General features: G+C 30.8%; 2 protein-coding genes across 5 annotated transcripts in view; both read left to right on the forward strand.

The window, feature by feature from the left end:
• LOC125870765 (kinesin-like protein KIN-14P) overlaps window positions 1-3,522 on the forward strand; it is a 21,323-nt gene extending 17,801 nt beyond the window's left edge. For all 4 annotated transcript variants that reach the window (XM_049551271.1, XM_049551274.1, XM_049551273.1 and 1 more), the window contains 4 exons: window positions 345-404; window positions 965-1,105; window positions 2,541-2,636; window positions 2,724-3,522. In XM_049551271.1, coding sequence (XP_049407228.1) covers window positions 345-404; window positions 965-1,105; window positions 2,541-2,636; window positions 2,724-3,284 — 858 coding nt within the window. In that variant the 3' untranslated portion in view covers window positions 3,285-3,522. The remainder of the gene's footprint in view (window positions 1-344; window positions 405-964; window positions 1,106-2,540; window positions 2,637-2,723) is intronic.
• Window positions 3,523-19,063: 15,541 nt separating this feature from the next.
• LOC125869745 (uncharacterized) lies at window positions 19,064-21,654 on the forward strand. The gene is made up of 3 exons (XM_049550186.1): window positions 19,064-19,622; window positions 19,672-20,086; window positions 21,639-21,654. Exons 1-3 carry the CDS (start codon window positions 19,064-19,066, stop codon window positions 21,652-21,654), a joined length of 990 nt encoding a protein of 329 aa, XP_049406143.1.
• Window positions 21,655-25,547: the final 3,893 nt, after the last annotated feature.

The following is a 25,547-nucleotide window of genomic DNA, read 5'->3' on the forward strand; positions in this document are numbered from 1 at the left end:
TTACATTTAAAAAAGAATTATGAATATTAGATATTTAATTAATGGAATTATATGAAAAATAATATGTTAACTATAAAATAATAGAAAATAATAATAAAATAATGAAAAAGTGAAATAGAGAGGTGAATAGTAGTTCTCCAAATTTGGAGAACTACTATTCACCTCTCTATAAATGGAGAATAGAGAGTAATTTAGAGGGTGGTTGGAGAGCCCTTTCTCTATTTTACTCTCCAAATATAGAGAATGGAGAGTAAAATAGAGTGGGGTTGGAGATGGTCTTAAGTGACTAGTTGTTGTCAAATGCTTCAGTAAGTTCAAACCGTAGTCTCTTCTTGTTTTTGCAGAAGTCATTCAGAGAAATAATTTCCAGCCTAAGTGGTGATAATGCACTTTTAGAGACGCAGGTATGCAGTCCCAGCGACAAAAATGTATCATGTTTTTCTGGACTGAACTTTTCTCATCAAACTGTTATCAACCTGCATATTTGGCTTTTAGTGTCTATAATATAATGTGTTCTTGGTTTGCTAACATAGCCAATTGCAGGTGTTTCATAAAAGAACATGACAAATAAATGGTTTCTAGTGGACATGGCCTCCTTTAAGAATTCAAGTATACTGAGAAGAGTGTTCTTCTTTGTCCACATTGGAATTTTGATTTGAAAAGTTCGGCAATCATATCAGGGTGTAACTCTCTTAATGGATACAAATTGTGATGTTAGTTTTCAAAGAATTGTCGATATGTTTTGTTTTACTTGACCAAATGTGTATCTTTACACATAGAAGGCATTGGGAGTTGTAGTTGGGCATCTACGTTTTTTGTTTTAAGCTTTGCTTTTCCTGATGTTGTATCCTGATTTTTGACATCTTGTCCTTATTATGGCTGTTGATGTCAAAACCCATAGAAAAATTGACAATCATTGCTTCCGTTAATTCCTAACATGGAAATTAAAATCAAAGCCTGGCAGGTGAAGGAGTTCGAAGAGTTGAGGACCAATATGTTACAAGAAAATCAGTTACTGAAAGCAAATATACAAGTACTGCAGACACAAGTCTATAATCTCGAGAAGAGTGCCGGACCTCCTTGTTTACCAATTGGACATGAAATGGTCAGTTGTTAATTCTCTCTTGCAGATTAACCTGGTCCTATATTCTGTTTTCATTCATTTCTATTTCCATGAGTGATAGAAAGTAGCACACTATTGATTTGGCTGGCCAACCTCATACCACATCATGACTTGTAAGAAGATTGAGATTATAGTTAAACATGTTGAGCTTTAAAATATTTTTATTAAAAAGAGATCATTATTGATAACATAAGACTGTAGTTTACTTGATATGTCATAAATGACTTTGTTGTGCTGAGAGTGTCATGAGCTACAGGTGATAGGGAGGGCAATGTGAGCTAGAGACTAGAGTGCTATGAGCTAAGGCTAACAATATGGGGTTTAGATAATTAAAAAACGAGTAGCAAAACATAACAAACAATGGAAGAACCAGTTCCTGAGCATGATCACAACAAAGAACTGCTATCAAGAAGTGCATTACAAATATGAAGGAACCAGGTCCTTCATAGTGGACTGGAAGACACTGTTGATCAAAACCAACGCGGATTCCAAGTGCGTAGAAGGAATCCTTGAGGAATTGGGATTGCGAAACAAGGAGCAAGAAAAATATGGAAACATTGCCATATTTACCATCTAATAGATGTTTTACATCCGGATATTGTGTTTTAATAGGAGGTTTATTGGTGTCATGGAGCAAGAAACAAAGCGGTTGCTCAATCTAGTGCAGAAGCAGACGATCAAGCAATGACTATAGCAACTTGTTCGCTAGTTTGGATTAAATAGTTGCTCATAGGACTAAAATTTGGAGAAATCAGTCAGATGGAATTTGTGTGATAACCAAGAGGCCTTTCATATAGTATCAAATTTGGTATTTCATGAGAGGACTAAGCACATTGAGATTGATTCTCACTGTCGATGAAAAGATACTCTCCAGTGATGTTACAAAATTTGTGAAGTGAAGTGATCAGCTTGCATATATTTTCACCAAGTCCCTCACTAGTCCTATGTCTATAACATGCTCGGTAAATATGACTTGTATGCACCAGCTTGAGGAGAAGTGTAAGAATAGGAATATGAATATGGATACGATTTTTATATAATATCCTAGGTAGAAAATAATTGTAATGTAGTGTATATAAATAGGGCTCATAGTAAAAATGTAGATGTACAATTCAATAATAATTTTCCTCTTATAATTCTCACAACATATAAATCAATACAATTTAAAATGGCACTTAATGTATTAGGTGGTCTTTTCTGTCATGAAACACATTTAATATGTTGACTGTATCCCAGTATGTATTTTAAAGTGCTGAAAGCATTCTAGTCACACAACAAGTTCACTGTCAATTTGGGGTATAACCAAAATAAATTTAAATGTATGGACAATATATATTGACGATTGATATATCTGTACTTACAGCACATTGTTGCAAATTGACATACCATAACCTATTTTTGCTTTCTCTTGATAAAGAATACTCCTGAAAATGGGGATCTGAATTCTGAAGTAGTTGCTACTCAAGCATTGGTGGACAAACTGATTGATGAAAATGCGGAGCTTGTGGAGAAGGTTTCAGCTTATTATTCTCTTATTGCTAGAATTTTAGATATTATGATATACTGTTCGGGATTGGTAATCAGTATTTTCTTATATTAGGTGAAAAATTTATATGTGGAGCTTGAACGAAGAGGTCCACCAATGGAGGTATCTTCATATTTAGGTGCTGATGTAATTACCACAAGCTCTGAGGCAGCTCGCATTGCCAATGAATCAGCCCTTGGGTCACACAAGATTCCTGGAGCCGTTCACGAGCATGAAGTTGACCATACTACAGAGCCAAAATCTCAACCCAGTGAAGCAGTATTGCAGTCAAGTGAAAGGCTGCAATCTCTGAAAGACACCATTGACAAAGCTGTGAGTGATGATGAGCATGTGAGTAAGATAGATAGCAGAATTGCTGTAAATTCATCAGAAATCGAGTCTGATGAAATCGTGCAGATCCCTTTAGATGAGAATGAAGTTCAGTCAGCAGATTTAGAAGTCACAAGTGTGGATCAGGATCAGTATGAGGAAGAGGTTCCCCTCACCAATGCACCGTTAATTGGTGCTCCATTCCGTTTGATATCCTTTTTTGCTAGATACGTGAGTGGTGCTGATTTGGTTAATAAGAACTCGGCAACCTCAAACCGAGAACCTGCTAACAGCCTGCAGCTGTAAGAAGTTAGATTTTATACAGCAAAAGGAGGATGACACCAAAGATTAAACATAGTCACATCTTAAGTTGAATGATATACTTATTATAGTACTAGGCTGGATGCTGCCCACTTTTTTGTACCAAATTCATTATTATAGGGGTATTAGTTGTTAAAGATAAAAATATTGATTTGGGCCATTCGTACACCTGCCTGAAAATTTGGTGACGTAAGAACAAATGTTATGCTAGCGATGAGAGTTGCTGTAGGCTAATTTTGCCAAATGGATTTTGTGTTTCTTTAAACTTCATTTGGATATTTTGCACTACTCTTACGCTTGTGGTTTGTGGCGTACTCGTAGCATACCCAAGTTCCAACATAGGTAGCACGTGGATGGTGGTAGTTATAATTCGCCCATAAATAGGCGTGTTGTCCGTTTTGATGTGTATTTTTAGAGTGAGTCCCTTTTGATATTTAGGATTCAAAAAGTATCCATTTTAAAATGGCTTAAAACTTAAATAGAAGAATATGACCTACAAAGATTTTGTGTTAAATGCTACTCCCTTCATTCCATATTAACTTACACTATGAGGTGTTTCACACCCTTTAAGAAAAGTAGGTTAGAACATAAATTGAACATAATTTTCCATTTTTACTCTTATTAATTATTGTCAAAAATAACTAAACATTAATTATAATAACTAACTCCAATACTAACTTAAAAGGATAAATTTGGAAGAATATTTTAAAAATAGTCTTGAAGATTGAAAACTTAAATTAATTTAAAAAATAAAAAATGATTCAAAGCTTAAGTTAATATGAAATGGAGGGAGCAATGATCTTCAAAAAAAGGGATATGTTACACAAAAACAATCCAATGTTTATCTTTCTAAGGATTTATTTTCCTTGTCGTAGTTCATATTCAGGTCTTGACATAAAGATCTCCTGTGAAATGGGTGAAACAAAATAACATTTTTTAATGGACCATATGACTGACCACACCAGTATGTAGTAAACAGAGCCAACTGCAACGATGCAAGTGTATGTATATATATGCATGAACTCCCTTGAAAGTTAAATTATAATAATATCTCCAACTTAAAACATTCAATTTAGTATATCTTTAATATCTAAAATTATATAATACTACTTATTTATACATCCAATTTAATATATCTTTTATATCTAAAATTATATAATACTTATTTATACATCCAATTTAGTATATCTTCTATATCTAAAATTATATAATACTTATATATATACTAGATACGTGAGCCCGTGCCAGCACGGGCTCAACATATATTATTTATTTTTTCGTAATTTATGTGGCACAAATAAAATTTGGAGAGTTACTCAATTTTTTAATATATATTTTATAAAAAAAAATTAAGTGGTTAGTCATTGTGACTTATAAAATTGACATAATTTTTAAATAATATGTTATTCACTATGCCTCAATTTATGTAGCACGGATAAAATTTGAAGTTGTCTTATTTGTGGCACTTTTAATTTTTTAAATTCAATGACATATGTTCTTTTCTACTAATAATATTAATTAGAAATAAAATATGATTTACACATAAAAAGATGGAGAAATAAAATAATTAAACGGATTACTTACTAAGTAGTACCTATTTGGTATGTTTTTTTATAGTAAAAATTTGCTTATGCAAATAAGGTTTTCTTAAATAATAATAATAATAATAATAATCATCATTATCATCATCATCATCATCAACATCATCATAATATTAATAATTAACGGTATAAAACAAAATATTTTCGATGACATTTAAAAATTAAATTTCTTTTATGTTACAGAGAAGATGGAATAACTAAAATATGAAATTTATGTAATACGAAATATTCTTTTTTAATTAACACTAAATAAGATAAATGATGAAACATACATTTTAATTAATGAGAACACATTAAAAACAAAAGGAGAGGATTAAATTGGGCCCCGCCAAAAAGCAATAAATGAGTAAATTGGCTGAACTAAAAATTCAGGAATAAAAAGAGTTGTGGCCCGGGTTCGAACCTGCGACCTTTCAATTGGAAAGGGTTGCTGTAACCAGAAGGCAAAGCAGCCAAATTTGAGGAGAATCACACAGCTGGAGAACATATTGATGACTAGTTGTGTGCTTCTAGCATCTTATACTATGCATACACACTAGATATGCGGTGCCCGTGCAAGCCACGGGCCTATAACTATTATTATTCTTTTTACTAGTGTACTTGGCCGCGCTTCGCGCGGTTATGAAAAGAATTAAAATAAAGTTACATACTAATATCAATAATTACTTTAATAAAAGAATTTTTTTATTAATCACATAATTTCATAGAAGAGAAGCTATGAAAAATATTAAGTTAAATATGAAATTCATTAAGAAATCAATATATGTGAACTTCGGAAAGTTAAACATTAAAAATAAATTTCATAGAGAAAAAGAGAAAGTAATATTAGAACTACTGAAATGTAAACTTGAGATGTGATCATTTTTTTCTTTTTTATTTGGGATCTTTTTTAGTATAATTTATATATATTTATGTAAACTTGAAATCTAGTCGTTCTTTTCTGCTTCTTTGTAATCTTTTTAATTATATTCTTAGTATAATTTTTCGCCAATGTGTAACTCAGATTGCCATTAATAGTTATTATTCATGACTATATCGTTAGCCTACACTATTTTTAATTATTATCCACAATTACTATTACTTGTCGTCGTCATCACCCAATCATCACATGTTTTAATTTATTTTTATTGTACAATATTAGATTAATTTAATATTTGATTAATATCTTTTTAATAATTAAATTTTAAATAATTTTTTTTACATATTTAAATGATGAAAAATAACAATCTTAATTAGTTAGATTCCATATCTTAATATATAATTATTTTAGTTAGGTTTAGATATCCAATTATTTTTGGGACAACTTATATTGGGAAAACAAAAGAATGTAAAATTTAAAAATAAACATAAAAGAGAACAAAAGAGAGAATTAACTACGCAAAAAAAAATCAAAAAAATGACACATACAAATTCCTATTTCTTTTAATTTTGCTTGGCTTAAACACAAAAATATTAAAAAGTATATTTCACATTTTAAATAATTATTACATTCAATATAATAAATTCCTAAGAATAAAGAGTCACAATAATTAAGAGGATTAAGAATGTGGCTTTGGACTTGTTTGTAACATAATAGGAGTAATATTTGTATATTATTACACTACTAAAGAACATTAAGAAAATGAAAAGACAATCAACTTAGAGTTATTGAGACAAATATTTTATTATAAGTAAATAGAAAGTAAGGAAACCAACTATATTTTTAAAATTATAAATTAATCACAATTTTAAAATAACTTGAGAACTCCTAGAAAACAACAAATATGAAAAATATAAATACTGCAACTTGACTTATTAATAAACAACTTGAAATCTCTCATAAAACAACAAAAATGAAAAATTTAAAGATTGCAATTTTACACATTAATAAATAATTTATTTTTAATAAAACAAACTGTATTTTCAAAATTATAAATTAACTTTACATTCTCATGTTTTATCATTTTTGTTAATAAAAATTGCTCCACCGGACTATGGAAGTATATGTACGTATTTCTTTAAGTAGCATATCGATATCCATTTACTCATTTCCTGCTTCTATGTTTTAAAATATTATACCCCACAAACACAATAAACTAATATTATCAACAAAAAAGTGGGAGATGAATTTACCTGAACAAACAATTTTTTTTGAAGAGTGTTATCATTATAATATAATCAAATTATCTAAGAATTGCATAGAGGTCTAAAGAGAATAAATTAAATATTTTTTTTAAAAAAAAACTCAGGATTTATACCTTCACGAACACAAACAAATAATATTAAATGTATGATTTCAACAAAGAAAGAGTTGTAATTATATTAGACATATCAAATTATTTTACCTAGTAAAATCAAATTATGCAAGAATGTCTAACCATTTTCATCATAGATATATCTCCTATAATATGCAAAATATGACTAAATAAGTTAAAAAATTATCTAGCAAAAGAAGAAAAAGATAAAGAATAAGGAGAAAATTGCATTTAATCATAAATCCTCCTACACATATAATCATTTTTGACAAAACATAAATAATTCAAAAGGAAATAATATAATAGAAACATTACTTCTTAAGCACCTAAAAAAAATAAAGAATAATCAATATATATAGCTCAAAATCCATTAATCTCCATCTGTGGATGATTTCATTTCATCCTATATACAAGAGTCAAGAAAAATAATAACAAATAGATTATTAGTCCTAAAATGAATCTCAAAGATAACAAAACAAAATAATTTATCTAGAAGAAACAAAAATATGCTTTGAGATATTAGCCTTACTTGCTAATTAAAAGTAATATATGAAATCATATTTGGAAAAGATAATGCACCTCAAAGCTTACAAATATTGTAACATGTTTGCCACTAATTCACTAACCAAAGATGACTACAAAATAACACACAATTTTAGTGTGATTTTATAGTGTTAATATAACCTTCCACATTAAATAATTAGAGGTTATGAATATGAAAGACTTGAGAGGTTATAAATATGAAAGGTTTGGGAGTTATGAATATTATTAATACTAATTTAGAGGTATAAGTTAAGAAGATGATTTTTCAAGAAAAAATAATTGAAAGAAATAAGAAAAAATATCAAAAAAAAAATAAAAATAATAAATATGAATGGAGGTCATAGAGAGGTGCCACATCACCTTCTCTATGTTCCTCCTTTACATATATATATATATATATATATATATATATATATATAGATTATGAGTACTTCACAAGATTATTCAATATGAAAATACTAAAAGAGAAAGCATAAGTATTATGTTAACAACATATTAACACTTCAGAATATTTACTTTGATTGAGGAACAAAGTTTACATAAATATTCAAACGATTATGAAATGTCCTCCAAATGAAGAGTTGTTTGTAATAATTCCAAAACAAATTTCAACTTTCAAATCTCTAGAGATGATGATATTTTCCTCAAGCTCTGAGAGATCCATCTTTCATTCAACCTGGTTGGGGGCGTATAAGTAAGACACTTTCGAACATCCAAAAATTTCCACAAGCTCTAAAAGATGTATCTTTCATCCAACCTGTCTGGAAATTTTCACAAGCTCACACTTATTATAAAAGAAGAGAAATATAAATATAAGTAGAACAAACATGGAGAAAATGCTTTCATAATAATCATTTAATACCTATATAGGAACCGAATCCTAGAAGCTACCCGATATAATTATATTACCACCTGAGAGCATACCTTTACAAAGCACAATTGAGAAGTCGAGATCCTTCACCCTTTCTATTTCTCCTTCAGCTCTAAGAAAAGCAGAACGACAACAAATTTTGAATGATAAGTGGAAGTCCTAAGTAAGTTACTTATTTTTAAAAAAATAGTAAAAGACCAAAATTAGTTTTTTGATAATAGTCATAATACAAAATGCTTCTATAATAATCATAAAGCAGACAAAGCACTTAGTAGAATAGACAAAGATATAGTAAGTCTAGAAAGGAAGAAAACACAGTAGAAAAGGTTGCAGGAACTTTTAAAGGAACATAGGAACAATCCACAACTTCATCCATAAGCAAAACTTGATTTTTCATGTGCACCAGAAACGCGGGATGATATTTCAATTAGAGTAGGTTCCAATTATGTACCTGAAAAAGTGGTGAGGTTCAGTAAACTTAAATTCATGAATTCCTCACAATCTCTGTACAAATAAATGAAGGCGAGATTACAATAATAACTATGTGTTATTCCTAAATAATTTATAATTGAGAAAAAAATATACCTTGTGTGAGGAGAGCAACTACACTAAGCTATGAACAAATATTTATATGTGATCTTCTAATTTCCAAAAGTGAAAGAGGAGCTTTATATTTAACAATTTTTTGTAGGTAAAATGAGTGAAGTTATCTCAGACAATTACTTTTTTCTGTGTTCAGCTCTGTCTGCAGCCCTATTTAAATTCATATGTTCTGTAATAAACATAACTTTGGGTAAGGTTTGTGTAAACTTTACCCTCTGCAAATCTCACCTATATGTATTGTTATTGTTATAGTGAGCAGAATTATGTTCAATTTATTTATGAGGGTAATTAAGCATCTAATTTGATAGAATAAAAATAAATCTCCTCCTTTATTAAAATTGGAGATACACGGAGAATTTTACTCCAAGTAAGCTAAGGAAAATAGATTGGAAATAAGAACAACAACCATCATATAGATACACAATAACAAATAAATAAAAATCAAATGACGATTGTATATATGCATATGTACATATGTATATATAGAATTTTCTAAGTTTTCTATTCTTCTTCATAAAACACCAATTTAGTATATCTTCTATATTTTATATTATATTTATTTATATTGTATTATATGAAAAGCAGACACATTTTCACATACCTTTTCATACTACTCTTTGTTGGTTATAAATAAATGACTTTTTCAAAGATTTGTGATTTTTCTGAAAGATTGTTCTTATTCTTCTTAAAATAGCCAATTTAGTATATCTTCTAAATTTTATATTATATTATATTATATTTATATAATTTTACATTATATTAAAAGAAAACACCATTTCATATTGAAGGGTCGTGACTTTTTCAAAGGGTTATGACTTTTTGATGAGTTGTGAGTTGTGACCTTTTCTAAAGTAGTAACTTTTTAGAAGGATTCTAAATTTTTCAACGAGTTGTGACTTTTTCAATGAGTTGTGACATTTTCTAAGAATAGTTGTGGCTTTTTTTTGTAAGGCTGTAACTTTTCTAATAAGACACAAAAAGTACATTTTTATACTACCTTTGTTGACTATAAATAAAGGGGTTTCCTCACATTTTTTCAAGTATGAATTTTCTATGTTTTTTATTCTTCTTCTTGTTAAAACACTCAATTTAGTATATTTTATATTATGTTATATTATATTATATTATACAATATTTAATAATAATAATAATAATAATACAACGAAACTAGGATCTCAGAAGACGAGCGGTAGTCCGCACGGTCATCTTCAATCTAGCTTGTTAGCATCCGAATTCAAGGAATAAATCTGAATCGAAATATATACAATTTTTTATATAGTTTTATGACTGTATGGAGGGATCTAGTCCTTTTACCCGGGCAAAGGGTCTGTCAAGATTCAAATACGTATTGTTATTGAGCCCATGTGTCTAGTAGTTCTAATCGGGTTTAGAGCGCCCTTTTTCAACTCATTAATGGGCTTTGGACCACAGTTGGCTAGACGGAGTAACTAAGACAAAGCCAATAACGTATTGCATCAAGTCTGACTGTACCACCATCTCGGAACCAAGTCAAGAAACCATATGGAAATTTATTTATATTTAGTTAAAGTCTAAATCTTTCATGGTAGATTTAAAAGTGAAGTTAGATATCCAACATAGATATGAATATTTTAGTCAGACATAGTCACGGCTCTAGATCAGAGAAAGAGAAGAAGATAAAAGAAAGGAAGAATTAAAGTACCTTGTAGTCGTGGCCAACACCAATGCCTATGAGAACTATACACTTTATTGACAACTCTGGTAAGTATCCGGCGAACTTACAAATTACAAAAGAGGAAGCTTTACAAAAGAGAAACTAAGAGAGAGAGAGAGAGAGTTATTTCGAACCTGCCTCTCTATCTAAAAACTAAACTTATTTATAGAAGAAAAAACGAATCTACGAACAATAAATGAACAGTAAATGTGGGTCCCTTATAAATGAATCCCTATGTACAGTAACAATTTATCTATTGTTGATCAACAGTGTATTTACTGTTGATAGTGGCTTTTGCTGTAGTGATAAGCTACATCTTGTCTTTTTTCTTCAATTCGCGGAGGAAATCTTCCACCTTTTGCAGAGTATCTTCTGAGATAAGTTTGTTTGACTCACATGGTTGAGCCTCTTGAATATGTTCGGGGGCGATGTCCTCACTAGTTTCACTCCTCATGGACGTGTCTGATTTCTCATATTGAGTTATGTTGAGGAGTAGATTCCTTCTTACTTCTTTGAGATAATCATTAATCATCTCTTCTTTATTTCCGTCTTGGATGAAAATTTTGCGGGCAATATGCCTTACCGAGCTATCTTGAATTACTCCCTTCTGAGGGGTGATGCAATATTCTTGGACCCTTTTTTCAATTAGATCCAACAGTTCTTGTCCATATAAAGACTTGGTTTTGGGATCTCTTTTCATTAATTTGTCTCAGAAATTATTATAAAAAGTCCTATATAAACAAGGAATTTGCTCCTTGGTAAAACCCACTTCTGGAGTCCATTTATGAATCCAAGAAATCAAAAATTCAATGAAGAAATATATTTGTTCAATTTTTTTGATGTAAGAGATATGATCTGTGTGATATTAAGCGTTAAGATCGGGTGAAACTTTAACCCATTCTTTGTATAACTTAAGAAATGGATCTGGTAGAATTTTAATCGTTGGATTGTGGTACGACCACCAGTTTAAAAACCAATTAGGGATTGGTTCTGCGAATATCTTCGCACAATTTTTTATAAACCATGTGTGCTTATGTTTCTCATTATTATAGATGAGGACTTTGTCAAAAGCACAAATATAATCCCAGTATGTAAAACTCATAGAGACTTTATTCAGGCTGATCTGCCTTTCCTTCATCGTGGAGATACCCCAATCTTCAACAGCTATAATCTGTTTGATTATCATTTTAGAGACGTTATAACATTCTCACTAGTGTTATAACTTGAAAAATGCTGAAATTTAGCACTATCGGTGTTTATTAGAATTGTCTCATAATAAGATCGGGTCTTATATGACTCACCCGGAAAATATAATCGGTTTACCAAATATCGCTAGAATATCTTCTAGGGTTCTTCTTTTCGCTGAATATCAGAATTTTCAAAAGAAATATCATTTCTTTTTTGGATATTTTTTCATATGATTTAATATCATCAACATCTTATTTTTCTATGGATGCAAAGGTATCACTTTGCTTTTGAGATAGATACGCCTATAATTGTGCGTATAATGGATTATTTTCTGGAATATCTTTCAGATGTATAGAAGAAGCCTCCTTTTGAGAGGTTTTTAAATTCACCAAGCTCATCCCTCCTCTTTGTATAATTGGGGAGCTAGATGAGGAGGATCCGTACGACGATCCTGATGATCCCGGGGATGATCTTCCCCTTCCTCTGGTATAACTGCCTTTTCCTCTGACTTTGGTTACCCAAGGAGGGTCCATCTTACAAACAAAACATTTCATTTTATTCGAATACCTCATAATATGAATCATAGTAATTACGATAATAATCTTCAAAATTGATTATCTCTTCGATATTATGAATAGAGAAGATGTCTATCACCATATGATCTATGATTTTCCACAGGATAATTTCTTGTACGTCTCGGTTGAAAGGAACCACCTTTAAGATAGTAACTAAAGTTTTATCAGTAAAGAAAGGAGACATAAAACTCATTGTGAAGATAGGTATTCTCTAGATAAGAAATTTGGAAGACAGTGATCACTCCCCTTTTTATAACGGATTTCAAAATCAAAAGGCATGCCATCTAGCAAAAATTAATTTTGATGCATCATGTTTAAAATCTTTATCAAACATATATTTCACAGATTGTGCATCGGTTTTTATTAAAAACTTTTGATTATATAAATCATCTTGAAATTTTAATACGCATTTGACGATGGTCAGCATTTCATAAGCCACCGTAGCATATTTCTTCTGAGCATCGCTCCATTTTCTGGAATGAAATCGAATTAAATATTCATTTTTGTCATGGGGATTGATTTATGTTAATATTCCACCATAACCAATGTTAGACGCATCTGTCTCAATAATCTTCTGCCATGCTGGGTTAGCAAGGGTTAGACAAGGCAAAGATTGAACACGAAGTTTAATATTCTTTACCAAATTGGTGTGACTATCAGTCCATGGTGATTTATGATCATTTTTTAGCCTATCATATAAGGGGGCCAAATCATGAGATAAATTTTTATAAAAGGGGGATATATAATTCAGACTTCCCAAAAATCGTTGCAATTGAGTTCGATCTGTAATAATATCAAGGAACTTTGAAGCAAACTCAATCGATCGTTGAATTGGGGTAATCTTCCCCTGACAAATAAGATGTCCTAAAAATCTTATATTAGTTTGAAATAAACTCATCTTTGGTTTACAAATCACCAAACCATTGTGTATAAAAATTTTCTTGAAAATGTCCAAATGTTTGATATGCATTTCAAGAGTCTTTGAGTAAACCAATATATCATCAATATGAACAATGATGAAATCCAAATATGGGTTGAAAATATCATTCATAATTTTCTGAAATTCAGAAGGAGTGTTTTTCAAACCAAATGGCATAACATTTCATTCGTATTGTCCAAATGGAACATTAAAAGTTGTTCTATAAGAATGTTCTTTAAATATTTGAAGCTGCCAATATCCTGATTTTAAATCAAATTTTGAAAATATATTGGCGTCATATAATCTTGATAATAAATCTTTTTTATTTGGAATAGGATACCTAATCCACTTCAAATATTTGTTCAAAGGTTTGTAATTTATAACCAACATGGGGATGCCTCGTTCCTTTTCAGCAGTATTGTTAACATAAAATGCAGTACAAGACCAAGGTGATTTTGAAGGTTTTATCAAGCCCTTTTGTAACAAATTATCAATTTCTTTTTTGCAGAATTCAACTAATTCAGAATTCATCTGACAAGGACGGAATTTAGTAGGAATATCATCCTCGGAGAAATTGTCATTATATGGAAGAGTGACAATATGTTTTTTCTGATTCCAAAAAGCAATAGGATGATCAACACAAATATCAATGGCAATTTATTCAGAAATCAATTTAATTTTTACTTGTATTTTGGTGGATTTCAAAGTATCAAATATATTCATACTAAACAATTCAAGTTGTAGAGAATCAACATGTTTTTGCTTCATATCAATTAAAGCATTAATATCACGAGAAATATGGTCAGTGATAAAAGTATAACTAATATTTTGGTTTTCATAAGTTGCAGAAAATCCTTTAACAATTATACTAGTAAATGGATAAATAGAATTTATAAAAGGTGTTCCAAGTATAATTGGAGGGTATAACTGATTTTTAACCAAGAAAAAGAAATGTGGAATGCAAACTTTGTTTTGGCAAATGCGCGTATTAGGCAATTTATACTTTATATCTAAAGCATGTCCCGAAGCAGATTTAACCATATAAGTAGTTTATTCAAAATACTTAGTAGGTACAAGACCTTCTTGGATACAGCTAATATCGGCTCCACTATCAATCATAGCAACATTAGCTATGGAAAATTGATTATCAATCAATATGGTGCATTTAACATATCATTTATGAGCAATAACAATTTGCATCATTCTTAAAAACACACCTTGTCTAGGATCAAGATTAAAAGGTTTGCAAGAGTATTATCTTCAGCAATATTTTTCCCTTTGTTATTAACAGTTTCGAACTATGATCACATATCATTTGATTCTGTTTAATAGATTTAATCTCTTTTTTCAAGTTTTCAATTTCATCTTTTAAGTCATCAAAAGATGAATCTCTCGTGGAAATAGTTTGTTTATGAAGTCTGTTGTTAATTTCAGACAAAAAGTAAGGAGCACAATATTCATTTGCAATATCATTCTTTTGTTTTCAGAGTTTTTTGAAGAACTAGCAGTATTATTAACAGCTAATTGAATAATTTTTTCACGAAGGTTATTATCAGTAACTTCTTTTAGAAGTTTTATCACATTATTAGAAGTAGTAGTGTTTAGATTCAAATCTTCAAATTGAGATTACAGTTTATAAAATAACTCATCATTTTCACATAACCAAGTATCACCATTGCAAGTATCGCAAGCATCAATATTATCACGCTGATTATTATCAGATGATTCAGGCAACTCAATTTGTTCTTCTGAACTTGAATCAGAATCATAATCGGACTCAGAACCAGAAGTATATAAAAAACTATAAACCTTGTCATGAACTTCTTCATCAAGCTCTAAGGCTTTTAGCTTTTCAAGCTTGCAATTGGGTGCTATATGCCCAAAATTTCCACACTTATAACATTTAATCTTGGCGAGTTCCCGCTTAGATCTATTCTTGGTAAATCTATTAGACTTACGATAAGCTTTTATCTCGTCCCGTTCTTCCTTAGATCTATGTCTATGTTTAGACCCTCTTTTCCTATAAGGTTTGTCGGGATTGGAGCCTCTAGAATCTCTATATTTGGTTTTCTTGCTATCAACCGAAGTACCAGATAAACCAAACTGGGTGCAAAAGTCTCCTAGCTGAGATCATTCCCTAAGCTTATCTATCTTAACTTGTCTAGATAACTTTAATTCATTGCACAAATTTATCCCTTCTTGAGTGCAAACACCTATCAGTCGACCATAAGTATAATCCTAGTAGGGAATTTCACCATGATCATTTCTAAGCAATCTTTTAACCCTTATTACAAATAATGGGGGAAGACCATCTATGAACTTTGTTTTCCAATGCTCATATTTGTTTTCGGGTAGCTCCATCACCCTACTCATATAAAGTAGGTTCTACATCGTAGATCGTTTAACAGGGAACGAATAGTCTCAAATTGATTGGTAAATCTACCATTAAAATGTTTTTAAATGGTTAAGACTAAGGTATAAACAATGTCTTCTCTATCCATACCTAAGTTATCAACATCATCACTACTAGCAGTAACATTAATCACAACAGCCTTTTGCTCAAGGGTCATATAATTATCCCACCAACCTCGAAGTTGGCCAGTAAAACCTGCAATTATCATTTTACAAATATTTCTATCTGTGTTTTTAACATTTTTACAGATAGCTACATACATAAGCATTCTATGAACAAGAATAGTAACTTGTCTATCAGTCAGACCATCGAGGTTCCATTCATAAATCTCAGAACCGCTATAAGAGGTATTAGTCTAATTCTAGTCTCGTTCCTCTATAAGCACATCTTGAGGAGTGTGTTTGGTATAGTAATAAGTTTGCATGCTAGGCTTATGGCAAACTTAGTATTACCACTATTCTTTTTGGGATAACCCTGAAGTTTATTAAATTCTAAAGAAACATGATTTTAAAATCAAAGGTATTTTCCATTTCATCTGCAAACCTTTCAGACAAGTCCATAGGTTTTGCACTAAATTCAGAAAACTTTTTATCAATTAGATCTTCAAAATCATAAATTGATTTGAATTTAAATTCTGAAATCTCAGGAGGCCTCTGCACAGGAGTAGCCATAGTCTGTGCTTCCGTATTAGTTTTTGAGGTAGAAGCTTTATTAAAAGTCTTTACATCATTTTAAATTTGAATTACCAAAGCAGTTAATTCATCCAATTTCTTATCAAGAGAACCAATATGTTCACCCAAAAATTTAACATAAAGTCCCAAATAATTATTTTGAGAAGTCAAATTATTAATTTCGTTGATGCTGACTGCCGCAACATCCTCTTCAACAATTTTTTGAAAGGGAGTAAAAGTTATATCAGTATTATTACGTGAAATAAATGATGATTGAGGCGGGTAAACAACCTTGATAATATTAACAGTTCCATCTTTATAAGATCGTTCAAGAATGTTGATGAATAAAAGTAAATAGTGGTTATAAACCAAGGTACAAAATACATAATTTGATTATGTAAAGCACAAGTTTCATAAAACTCTTGAGAAATATTATTTATATCATCGACACTATAAGTGTCAAAAAACCAAGTTTTAAACTGATTACATTTATCACTTAAAAATTCATTCTGAATATACTTTAGTGCCAAAGAACCTGGGCTAAAATCTATTTGATGTACATTCATCATCAAGTATTATTAAGATCAAAATCCATTTTGGACTAAGAAGGAATATCATTATCAGAAATATCAGAAGCAATATAATATGCATGAACAATATTAAGACAAGTATTAATTTTTATTTTATTAACAAATCTATCATTTTGATCTGCAGATATAACCGATGAGAGAGTATGCAAAGAGGCAGCACGGTTACGAGCCGGGCCATATGCAGATCAATGGGGGAAATATGATGCATAGCAGGCAATCTTCTAGCAGACGAAAATGAAGGTCTACTAAAAGGGATATCATTAAACTGCATACAAATCCTTCCGTCAGAATTTTGAGTGATATGAGAATACTCAGAATTAGTGATTGCATCCGCTATCTAGTTTGGAGGAATAACTTCAAAGTCCAAGTAGTTGGAAAATGAATTTCTTTCCATTTTATAGGTCGCCTAGTAGTGACCTTAGATCTAGAAAAATTAGTTTCTACTAAAATAGTTTTAGCAGATGTATCATATAACTTACATCTTGGGTTTAACGTAGAAAATAATTTGAAATAGATTATATAAGATAAGCAAATTAATTCAGATTCAGGTGCATAATTATAACCATGCATTTTAACATTTAAAGTTAAAGCATCAAGAATATTAGCATCAGTTAATGATAACTGTAAATTAGGTTGAGTATTAAAGTAGACTGGACCATAAGCCACGGTAGATTCAATCGAACCCATCAAAGATTGTCTAAAATTTAAATTTCTAGCATCACGTAAAGCAGCTAAAAATGTCTCAGGTAACCCTTTAAGGGTGAAAGGATTAAAAGCAATTTGAATCATACCAATATGCAAGAAATTATACTGAAGCTTATATAAGTCAATATCTCGTTTATTCAACAAACGAATAGTCTGTTTTGACGAATTCAACGCTAAAGATTGTTCAGTCGTTTTAATCAATTGCTTATTAGAGATTTTATCAAACCAACCATAATCATAAATGGTTTTAATATTAATTTTTGGAATAGTCCATTTGTTTAACAAATCAAGGTTTTGAGCTATATCTACCTCTTCCAATCTAGTACTCGTTTCTCCAAGATCCATGAAGACAAAGAACATATCTATGTCGTATACTTTACGTCAATCTAATATGTACCATGAAAGTTCCTAGGTTTTGATACAAATGAAATCAGGATCTCATAAAAAGTTTTTTGAATTTAGTGCAAAGCCTATGGACTTGTCTGAAAGTTTTGCAGATGAAATGGAAAATACATTTGATTTTAAAAATCATGTTTCTTTAGAATTTAATAAACTTCAGGGTTATCCCAAAAAGAATAGTGGTAATACTAAGTTTGCTCATAAGCCTAGCATGCAAACTTATTACTATTCCAAACCCACTCCTCAAGATGTGCTTATAGAGGAACGAGACTAGAATCAGACTAATACCTCTTATAGCGGTTCTGAGATTTATGAATGGAACCTCGATGGTCTAACTAATAGACAAGTTACTATTCTTGTTCATAGAATGCTTATGTATGCAACTATCTGTAAAAATGTTAAAAACATAGATAGAAATATTTGTAAAATGATAATTGCAGATTTTACTGGCCAACTTTGAAGTTGGTGGGATAACCATATGACCCTTGAGCAAAAGGCTGTTGTGATTAATGCTACTTCTAGTAGTGATGGTGTTGATAACTTAGGTATGGATAGAGAAGACGTTGTTTATACCTTTGTCTTAACCATTTTAGAACATTTTAATGGTTGATTTACCCTGTTAAACGGTCTACGATGTAGAACCTTGGGAGAATTCAGGTGGTATAAAAAAACCTATATGTTCGTACCCTGTTAAACAATCTACGATGTAGAACCTTAGGAGAATTCAGGTGGTATAAAGAAACCTATATGAGTAGGATGATGGAGCTACCCGAAAACAAATATGAGCATTGGAAAGCAAAGTTCATAGATGGCCTTCCCCCATTATTTGCAATAAGGGTTAAAACATTGCTTAGAAATGAGCATGGTGAAATTCTCTACCAGGATTATACTAATGGTCGACTGATAGGCGTTTGCACTCAGGAAGGGAAAAATTTGTGCAATGAATTAAAGTTACCTAGAAAGCTTAAAATAGATAAGCTTAGGGAAAGATCTCAGCCAGGAGACGTTTGCACCCAATTTGGTTTACCCGGTATTTCGGCTGATAGCAAGAAAACCAAACATAGAGATTCTAGAGGCTCCAATCCCGACAAACCTTATAGGAAAAGAAGGTATAAACATAGACATAGATCTAAGGAAGAACAGGACGAGATAAAAGCTTATCGTAAGTCTAATAGACTTACCAAGAATAGGTCTAAGCGGGAACTCGCCAAGATTAAATGTTATAAGTGTGGAAATTTTGGGCTTATAGCACCCAATTGCAAGCTTGAAAAGCTGAAAGCCTTAGAGCTTGATGAAGAAGTTCATGATAAGGTTTATAGTTTTTTTATATACTTCTGGTTTTGAGTCCGATTATTATTCTTATTCAGGTTCAGAAGAAGAAATTGAGTTGCCTGAATCATCTGATAATAATCAGCGCGATAATATGAATGCTTGCAATACTTGCAATGGTGATACTTTCTTATGTGATACTTTGAAATCCACCAAAGTACAAGAAAAAATTAAATTGATTTCTGAACAAATTGATATTTGTGCGGATCATCCTAGTGCTTTCTGTAATCAGAAAAAGCATATTGTCACTCTTCCTAATGAAGACAATTTCTCTGAGGATGAAATTCCTACTAAATCCCGTCCTTGTCAGATGAATTCCAAATTAGTTGAATTATGTAAAAAAGAAATTGATAATTTGTTACAAAAGGGCTTGATAAAACCTTCAAAATCACATTGGTCTTGTACTGCATTTTATGTTAACAATGCTACTGAAAAGGAACGAGGTGTCCCCAGGTTGGTTATAAATTATAAACCTTTGAACAAATATTTGAAGTGGATTAGGTACCCTATTCCAAATAAAAAAGATTTATTATCAATATATGACGCCAATATATTTTCAAAATTTGATTCAAAATCAGGATATTGATAGATTCAAATATTTAAAGAACATTCTTATAGAACAACTTTTAATGTTCCATTTGGACAATACGAATGGAATGTTATTCCATTTGGTTTGAAAAACACTCATTCTGAATTTTAGAAAATTATGAATGATATTTTCAACCCATATTTGGATTTCATCATTGTTTATATTGATGATATTTTGGTTTACTCAAAGACTCTTGAAATGCATATCAAACATTTGGACATTTTCAAGAAAATTGTTATAGAGAAAATCATATACATGTGTCCATTTCATCATCATTTCAGTAATTATATAACCATCCGACTCATAGGACGTACATTGGACATTCCATTTCCTAAGAATTCTATAAATGGGCATTTTATCAAACACATGGTGGGCTACTGTTCATGTAAATAAAATCATGTATTTCAAGAGTACTAAGTCCAACCAATTCCAAAATCCATATAAATCAGCCCACCAACAACATACATATATATATGTCAACCTTCATAATTTGATCATGGAAGCATGAAAACCATAAACATCACATAATAATTCAATTTCATGATAATATGTGTGTAGTAGTAATTCCATACTTCAAGAGTTCATAAATAACCATAAGGACCCATAAACTTGAAGTAGAAATAAAGGATAAATGGTTGGACTTGTAGAAAGGAAGGTTTCCACAATCAAACTCACATACCTCAACTTTGGAGAATCCTTGATGAAGATTGGAATGGAGAATTGAAGCTTGAGATTGAGTCTTGAATCCGGAATTAGAGCTTGAGATGTTTGAATTTGGTTGAGGATCTTGGTGGAATTTTGGAGAGGGCTTAGAGAGTGTTTTTGAAGTTAAAAAAAATGACTAAGTATGGGACATATCCCCTTTTTATAAAAAACGTCCCCAACCCGCCTCAAAAAATAGCTCACTGGAAATTGCAAATCTGCACAGACAAGTTTTACGAAAATGGTCATAACTCCTTCATCCTAACTCGGAATGAGGTGAAACCAAGTGCGTTGGAAACCTAACTCAAAGAGCTTTAATTTAATAGGTTGTGGCCCTTCCAGTTCTTTGTGTGCTAAGAGATATGCCCCTTTAAAGTTGACCCTCCAAATCGCATTTTTTGCGATTTTCGAATTTTGATACGGTTGCTCTAAAATTCGGGTTAGACCCATTCCCCACTCAATTTGACCCCATGAATAAGAATATGAAGTCGAATTTCCGAAATCATGCACATATTTTGAGATATATGGAAATTACAGTTATAGGTGTTTCCGAAGCACATTTTCGGGCATATTTAGGGTCGTTTCAATCATATGGTGATAGGCATCTTCTCTATTCATAATATCGAAGAGATCATCAATTTTGACGATTATTAGCGTAATTACTATGACTTATACTATGAGGTATTCGAATAAAACGAAATGTTTTGTTTGTAGGATGGCCCCTCCTTAGGTAACCAAAGTCAGAGGAAAAGGCGGCTATACCAGAGGAAGGGGAAGATCATCCCTGGGATCATCAGGATCGTCATACGGATCCTCCTCATCTAGCTCCCCAATTATACAAAGAGGAGGGACGAGCTTGGTGAATCTATTAGAATTGTCTCATAGTAAGATCGGGTCTTGTAAAAACCTCTCAAAATGAGGCTTCTTCTATACATCTGGAAGATATTCTAGAAAATAATCCATTATACGCACAATTATAGGCGTATCTATCTCAGAAGCAATTATATTATGTTATATTATATTATATTATATTATATTATATTATATTATATTATATTATATATCTTCCCACTACCCCAATCCACCTTCACTCCCATATACCCACTCCCTCACCCCCACAACCCCGCATCACCCCACAACCTCACCACCACTCCCTCAAACCACCACTATAATACATATACATACACATGCACATCACAAAAAAAAAATATTTTGCACACTCTTTTAAACTACAACACTATAGGAAACATAAGAAGAAGGTAGAAAAGAAAACGTACCAAAAAAACAACCAAAAGCAACTTTCTGAAGAAAAAAAGAGAAAAAAATCAGAAAAACACACACACAGAGAAAAAGAAAAGGAAATCAGCAAAGAAAAAAGCAATACCAAAAAACAACACACATCCACACAAAAAAAAAGATTTGTGAGCGTTCTAATCAAGCTTCGGTCAAGATTTTGCGGTTCTTATTTCTTCATTTAAGGTTCAACTTTACCTTATCTCTTTCATTTATTTATGGAATTTGATGTAATTTTATGCCAGGTTGTCTTATTTTTTTTTATTCATAATTTGATTGAAATGAACAATTTGTTAGTTATTATATCTCTGTTTAATGAGTGAAGGTAGCTTTAACAATGATTACTTTTTATTTTATTTATTTATATTCGCTAGTTATGACCTCTTAAAATTGAACAAGTCATGACATTGTTCTTATCTTGATTTAGATAATAATGATAAAGTAGGTATAGTTAGGCTAAAATAAAGTAATAAATAATTTTTATTTATTTATTTATTTTATCAAACAAAAAATGATATTTATTTTTAACAATTCGTTATTGTTTTGTTTGATCAGAAAGTGTATACTTAATTTTGATGTTAACTTTAAGAGTTAATAAAAATAAAAGAGTATAAAATAATCCAAAATTACATATTGTATCCTAGAAGTTTAGATTTATTTTATTTTATTTAATATTTTCTTATAACATTAGATGGGGTTTAGGCATGTTAAAAAGAAAATGATTTCAAATAAGAATGTGGTTACCCATCTTTTTTGAAACACACAAAGGAAATTCAAGGATGTGGTGACACATCTTGGAAAAATTATTCTAAAAAATATTTTATTTTATTAAAATCAAGATATGAAACATAGAATATTAGGCAACACACTCGACAGAATAAAGCAGTTATGCTTCAAAGCTATTAAATATTAAAACAAAGAATGCGATTACGCTTTTAGGTTGAGACCAAATAAAAGTTCAACAATAAAAATGTGAATAAGTCATGGCCTGAAAATAATATATCCAAAAATATTTTAAGTCAAGTATAAGTCAATAAAAGCGACCGTGCTAGAACCACGGGACTCGAGGGATGCCTAATACCTTCCCCTCGGTCAACAAAATTTCTTACTCGAATTTCTAGTTCGCAGACCATATAAAGAGTCATTTCCTTTTGATTGGGGATTAAACAAAAAGGTGACTTGGAACACCATAATTCAATTCCAAGTGACGACTTTGAAAAATAAAATATAATCTGTAATCAATACCGTCACTTAAATTGAAAAAAATCTTCCACCGTGCGCAAAAAGGGGTGTGACATCTCTAACGACTCTGCTGGAGAATAACAAGAATTCGAGCTTTGTTATATTGACTTTTACTAGATTTTATTACTTATTTTGGATGTATTGCGTATCATGGCCTAATGTGCTACTTGTTACTCATTTATTGCTTTTTATACTGTTGAACTATACTAAATTGTTTTCTCTCACATATACCTTGTGAGTCTTTAAATACACTTAACACACGTTCACAGGAATGCAATTATGCATCCTACTTTCCCTCGAGAAAAAGTTGGAGTGTCTTGACACCCAGTAAAAGATATTTAGTCACATATGTTAGGCGGAGTTGGACCAGCAATGAACTTGGAATAGCGCTGCTACTGATAAGTTGCCCCTCCCTGGCTCGAGTTCTCCATTCGGATAAGCCAGTCTAGACACCTATCTCCTTCAGGGTTAAACCTAGTGAAACTGAAACACAGATGTGGCTACTCCTAGTAGGCTCCACTTAGTTGCATTATTATTTGTAATTGACTTAGTGACTCAACATAGGATTGAATCTATCTAGGATGTGTATCCCTCTATTATTTGATTACTTAGATAGTTACATGTGTTAATTATCAAAAAATGCATTTATTTAGAAGGTCATTGATTTCCAATTGTAGGACGATTAGTGAAATGAGAAAAATAGTTTAATTTTTAAATTTTGTATAAAGATAGGGAGATGACACCAAAAATATTTCTACTTTTACAAGTTATTATACATTTTCTAAAAATGAAATAAAAAGATTTTTCACAACTTAACCAAAATTGTAAATATAATGCATTTGTCAAGTCATGCTTCAATATTTTAAAGTTTTTTTAACTATCCAAACTGAACGAACTATGCACACCTGATTCTCACCCTAATGAGATACGTACGCAACCCTATTTGGGTTTGGTGATCTTTACTCAAAAATTTCAAAAAAAAAGACGTTATTCCTTATTAAAAATGTCAAAAAAAATGAAAAAAATAATAATTAATCTTTGTTCAAGAAAAAAAATGTTTATTTCTTATAACATAAAAAAAAACAAATTTGTTAATGATTCCTGAACTATGTTTGACCTGGTTCTTGCTTTGTCAAGATACGTAGGCAACCTTATTTTGAGGTTCGGTCCAACCAAAAAAAATAAAGAAAGTCCTCATAACAAAAATTGGGGCAAAAAAAGTGTTTTTTATTATTATTATTCAAATTTAGAATAAAAATGTTTCTCTTATTTTAAAATCTAAAAAAAAAAGGAGATAAATAAAATGTTTCTTTAAAAGGATTTTTTAGAAAAATAATTAAAAAATATTATTGACTTGGTTGGTACGAAAATATTTAAGAGTATGCATAAAGAAAAGGAAAAGTGTTAAACTATTTGGCAAGACAAACCAACTTTATTGTGAACTATCGACTTCTTTTGGTATCTCTTGATATCTTTATGTAATACTTGAGAAACCCTTTTGCTTAAAATTAAGGCTAAAACAAATTCGAACTCATGTTTCATGTGTATTGTATTGTGAGCTTTAGATATAAAATTCAATGACATGGCTTTGTTGATCTATAACTTGGTCCGAATGTTGGTTGGAACGTAATTTTGACCAACATTTAACTTGGGAAAGGATTATAGGCTTTCTTTGATCCGATTGTGCCTTTCAAGTCTACCGAATGACATATTATCCATAGAACTCCCATTTCGAGCTTGAAACATTTTCATTTGAATAACCATATTTTAGCGTATATCTTTTTGAGTGCATAAATGCACTATTCCTTGATCTCATCTCCTTGAGCGCATTATCAATTATCTACACAGTGCCAAAGATCTAAGTTGGGTAATAAAGTGAAAAAGATCAAATATGTGAAAGTAAAAAAAAATGACAAAGAAAAGTTAGAATGAAAAAATGAAAAAAAACCTCCAACGAAAAGGAGAGAAAATGAAAAAAAAAGAGAAAATAAATGAGGAGAAACTTTCGAGAAAATAAATGTTGAATTTAAAAATGAAAAAATATTGAGAGTATTGTTCAAATTCTAAGGATAAAATAGTCACTTTATC

This window comes from Solanum stenotomum, chromosome 7 (assembly GCF_019186545.1).
Source record: "Solanum stenotomum isolate F172 chromosome 7, ASM1918654v1, whole genome shotgun sequence".
Lineage (NCBI taxonomy): Eukaryota > Viridiplantae > Streptophyta > Magnoliopsida > Solanales > Solanaceae > Solanum > Solanum stenotomum.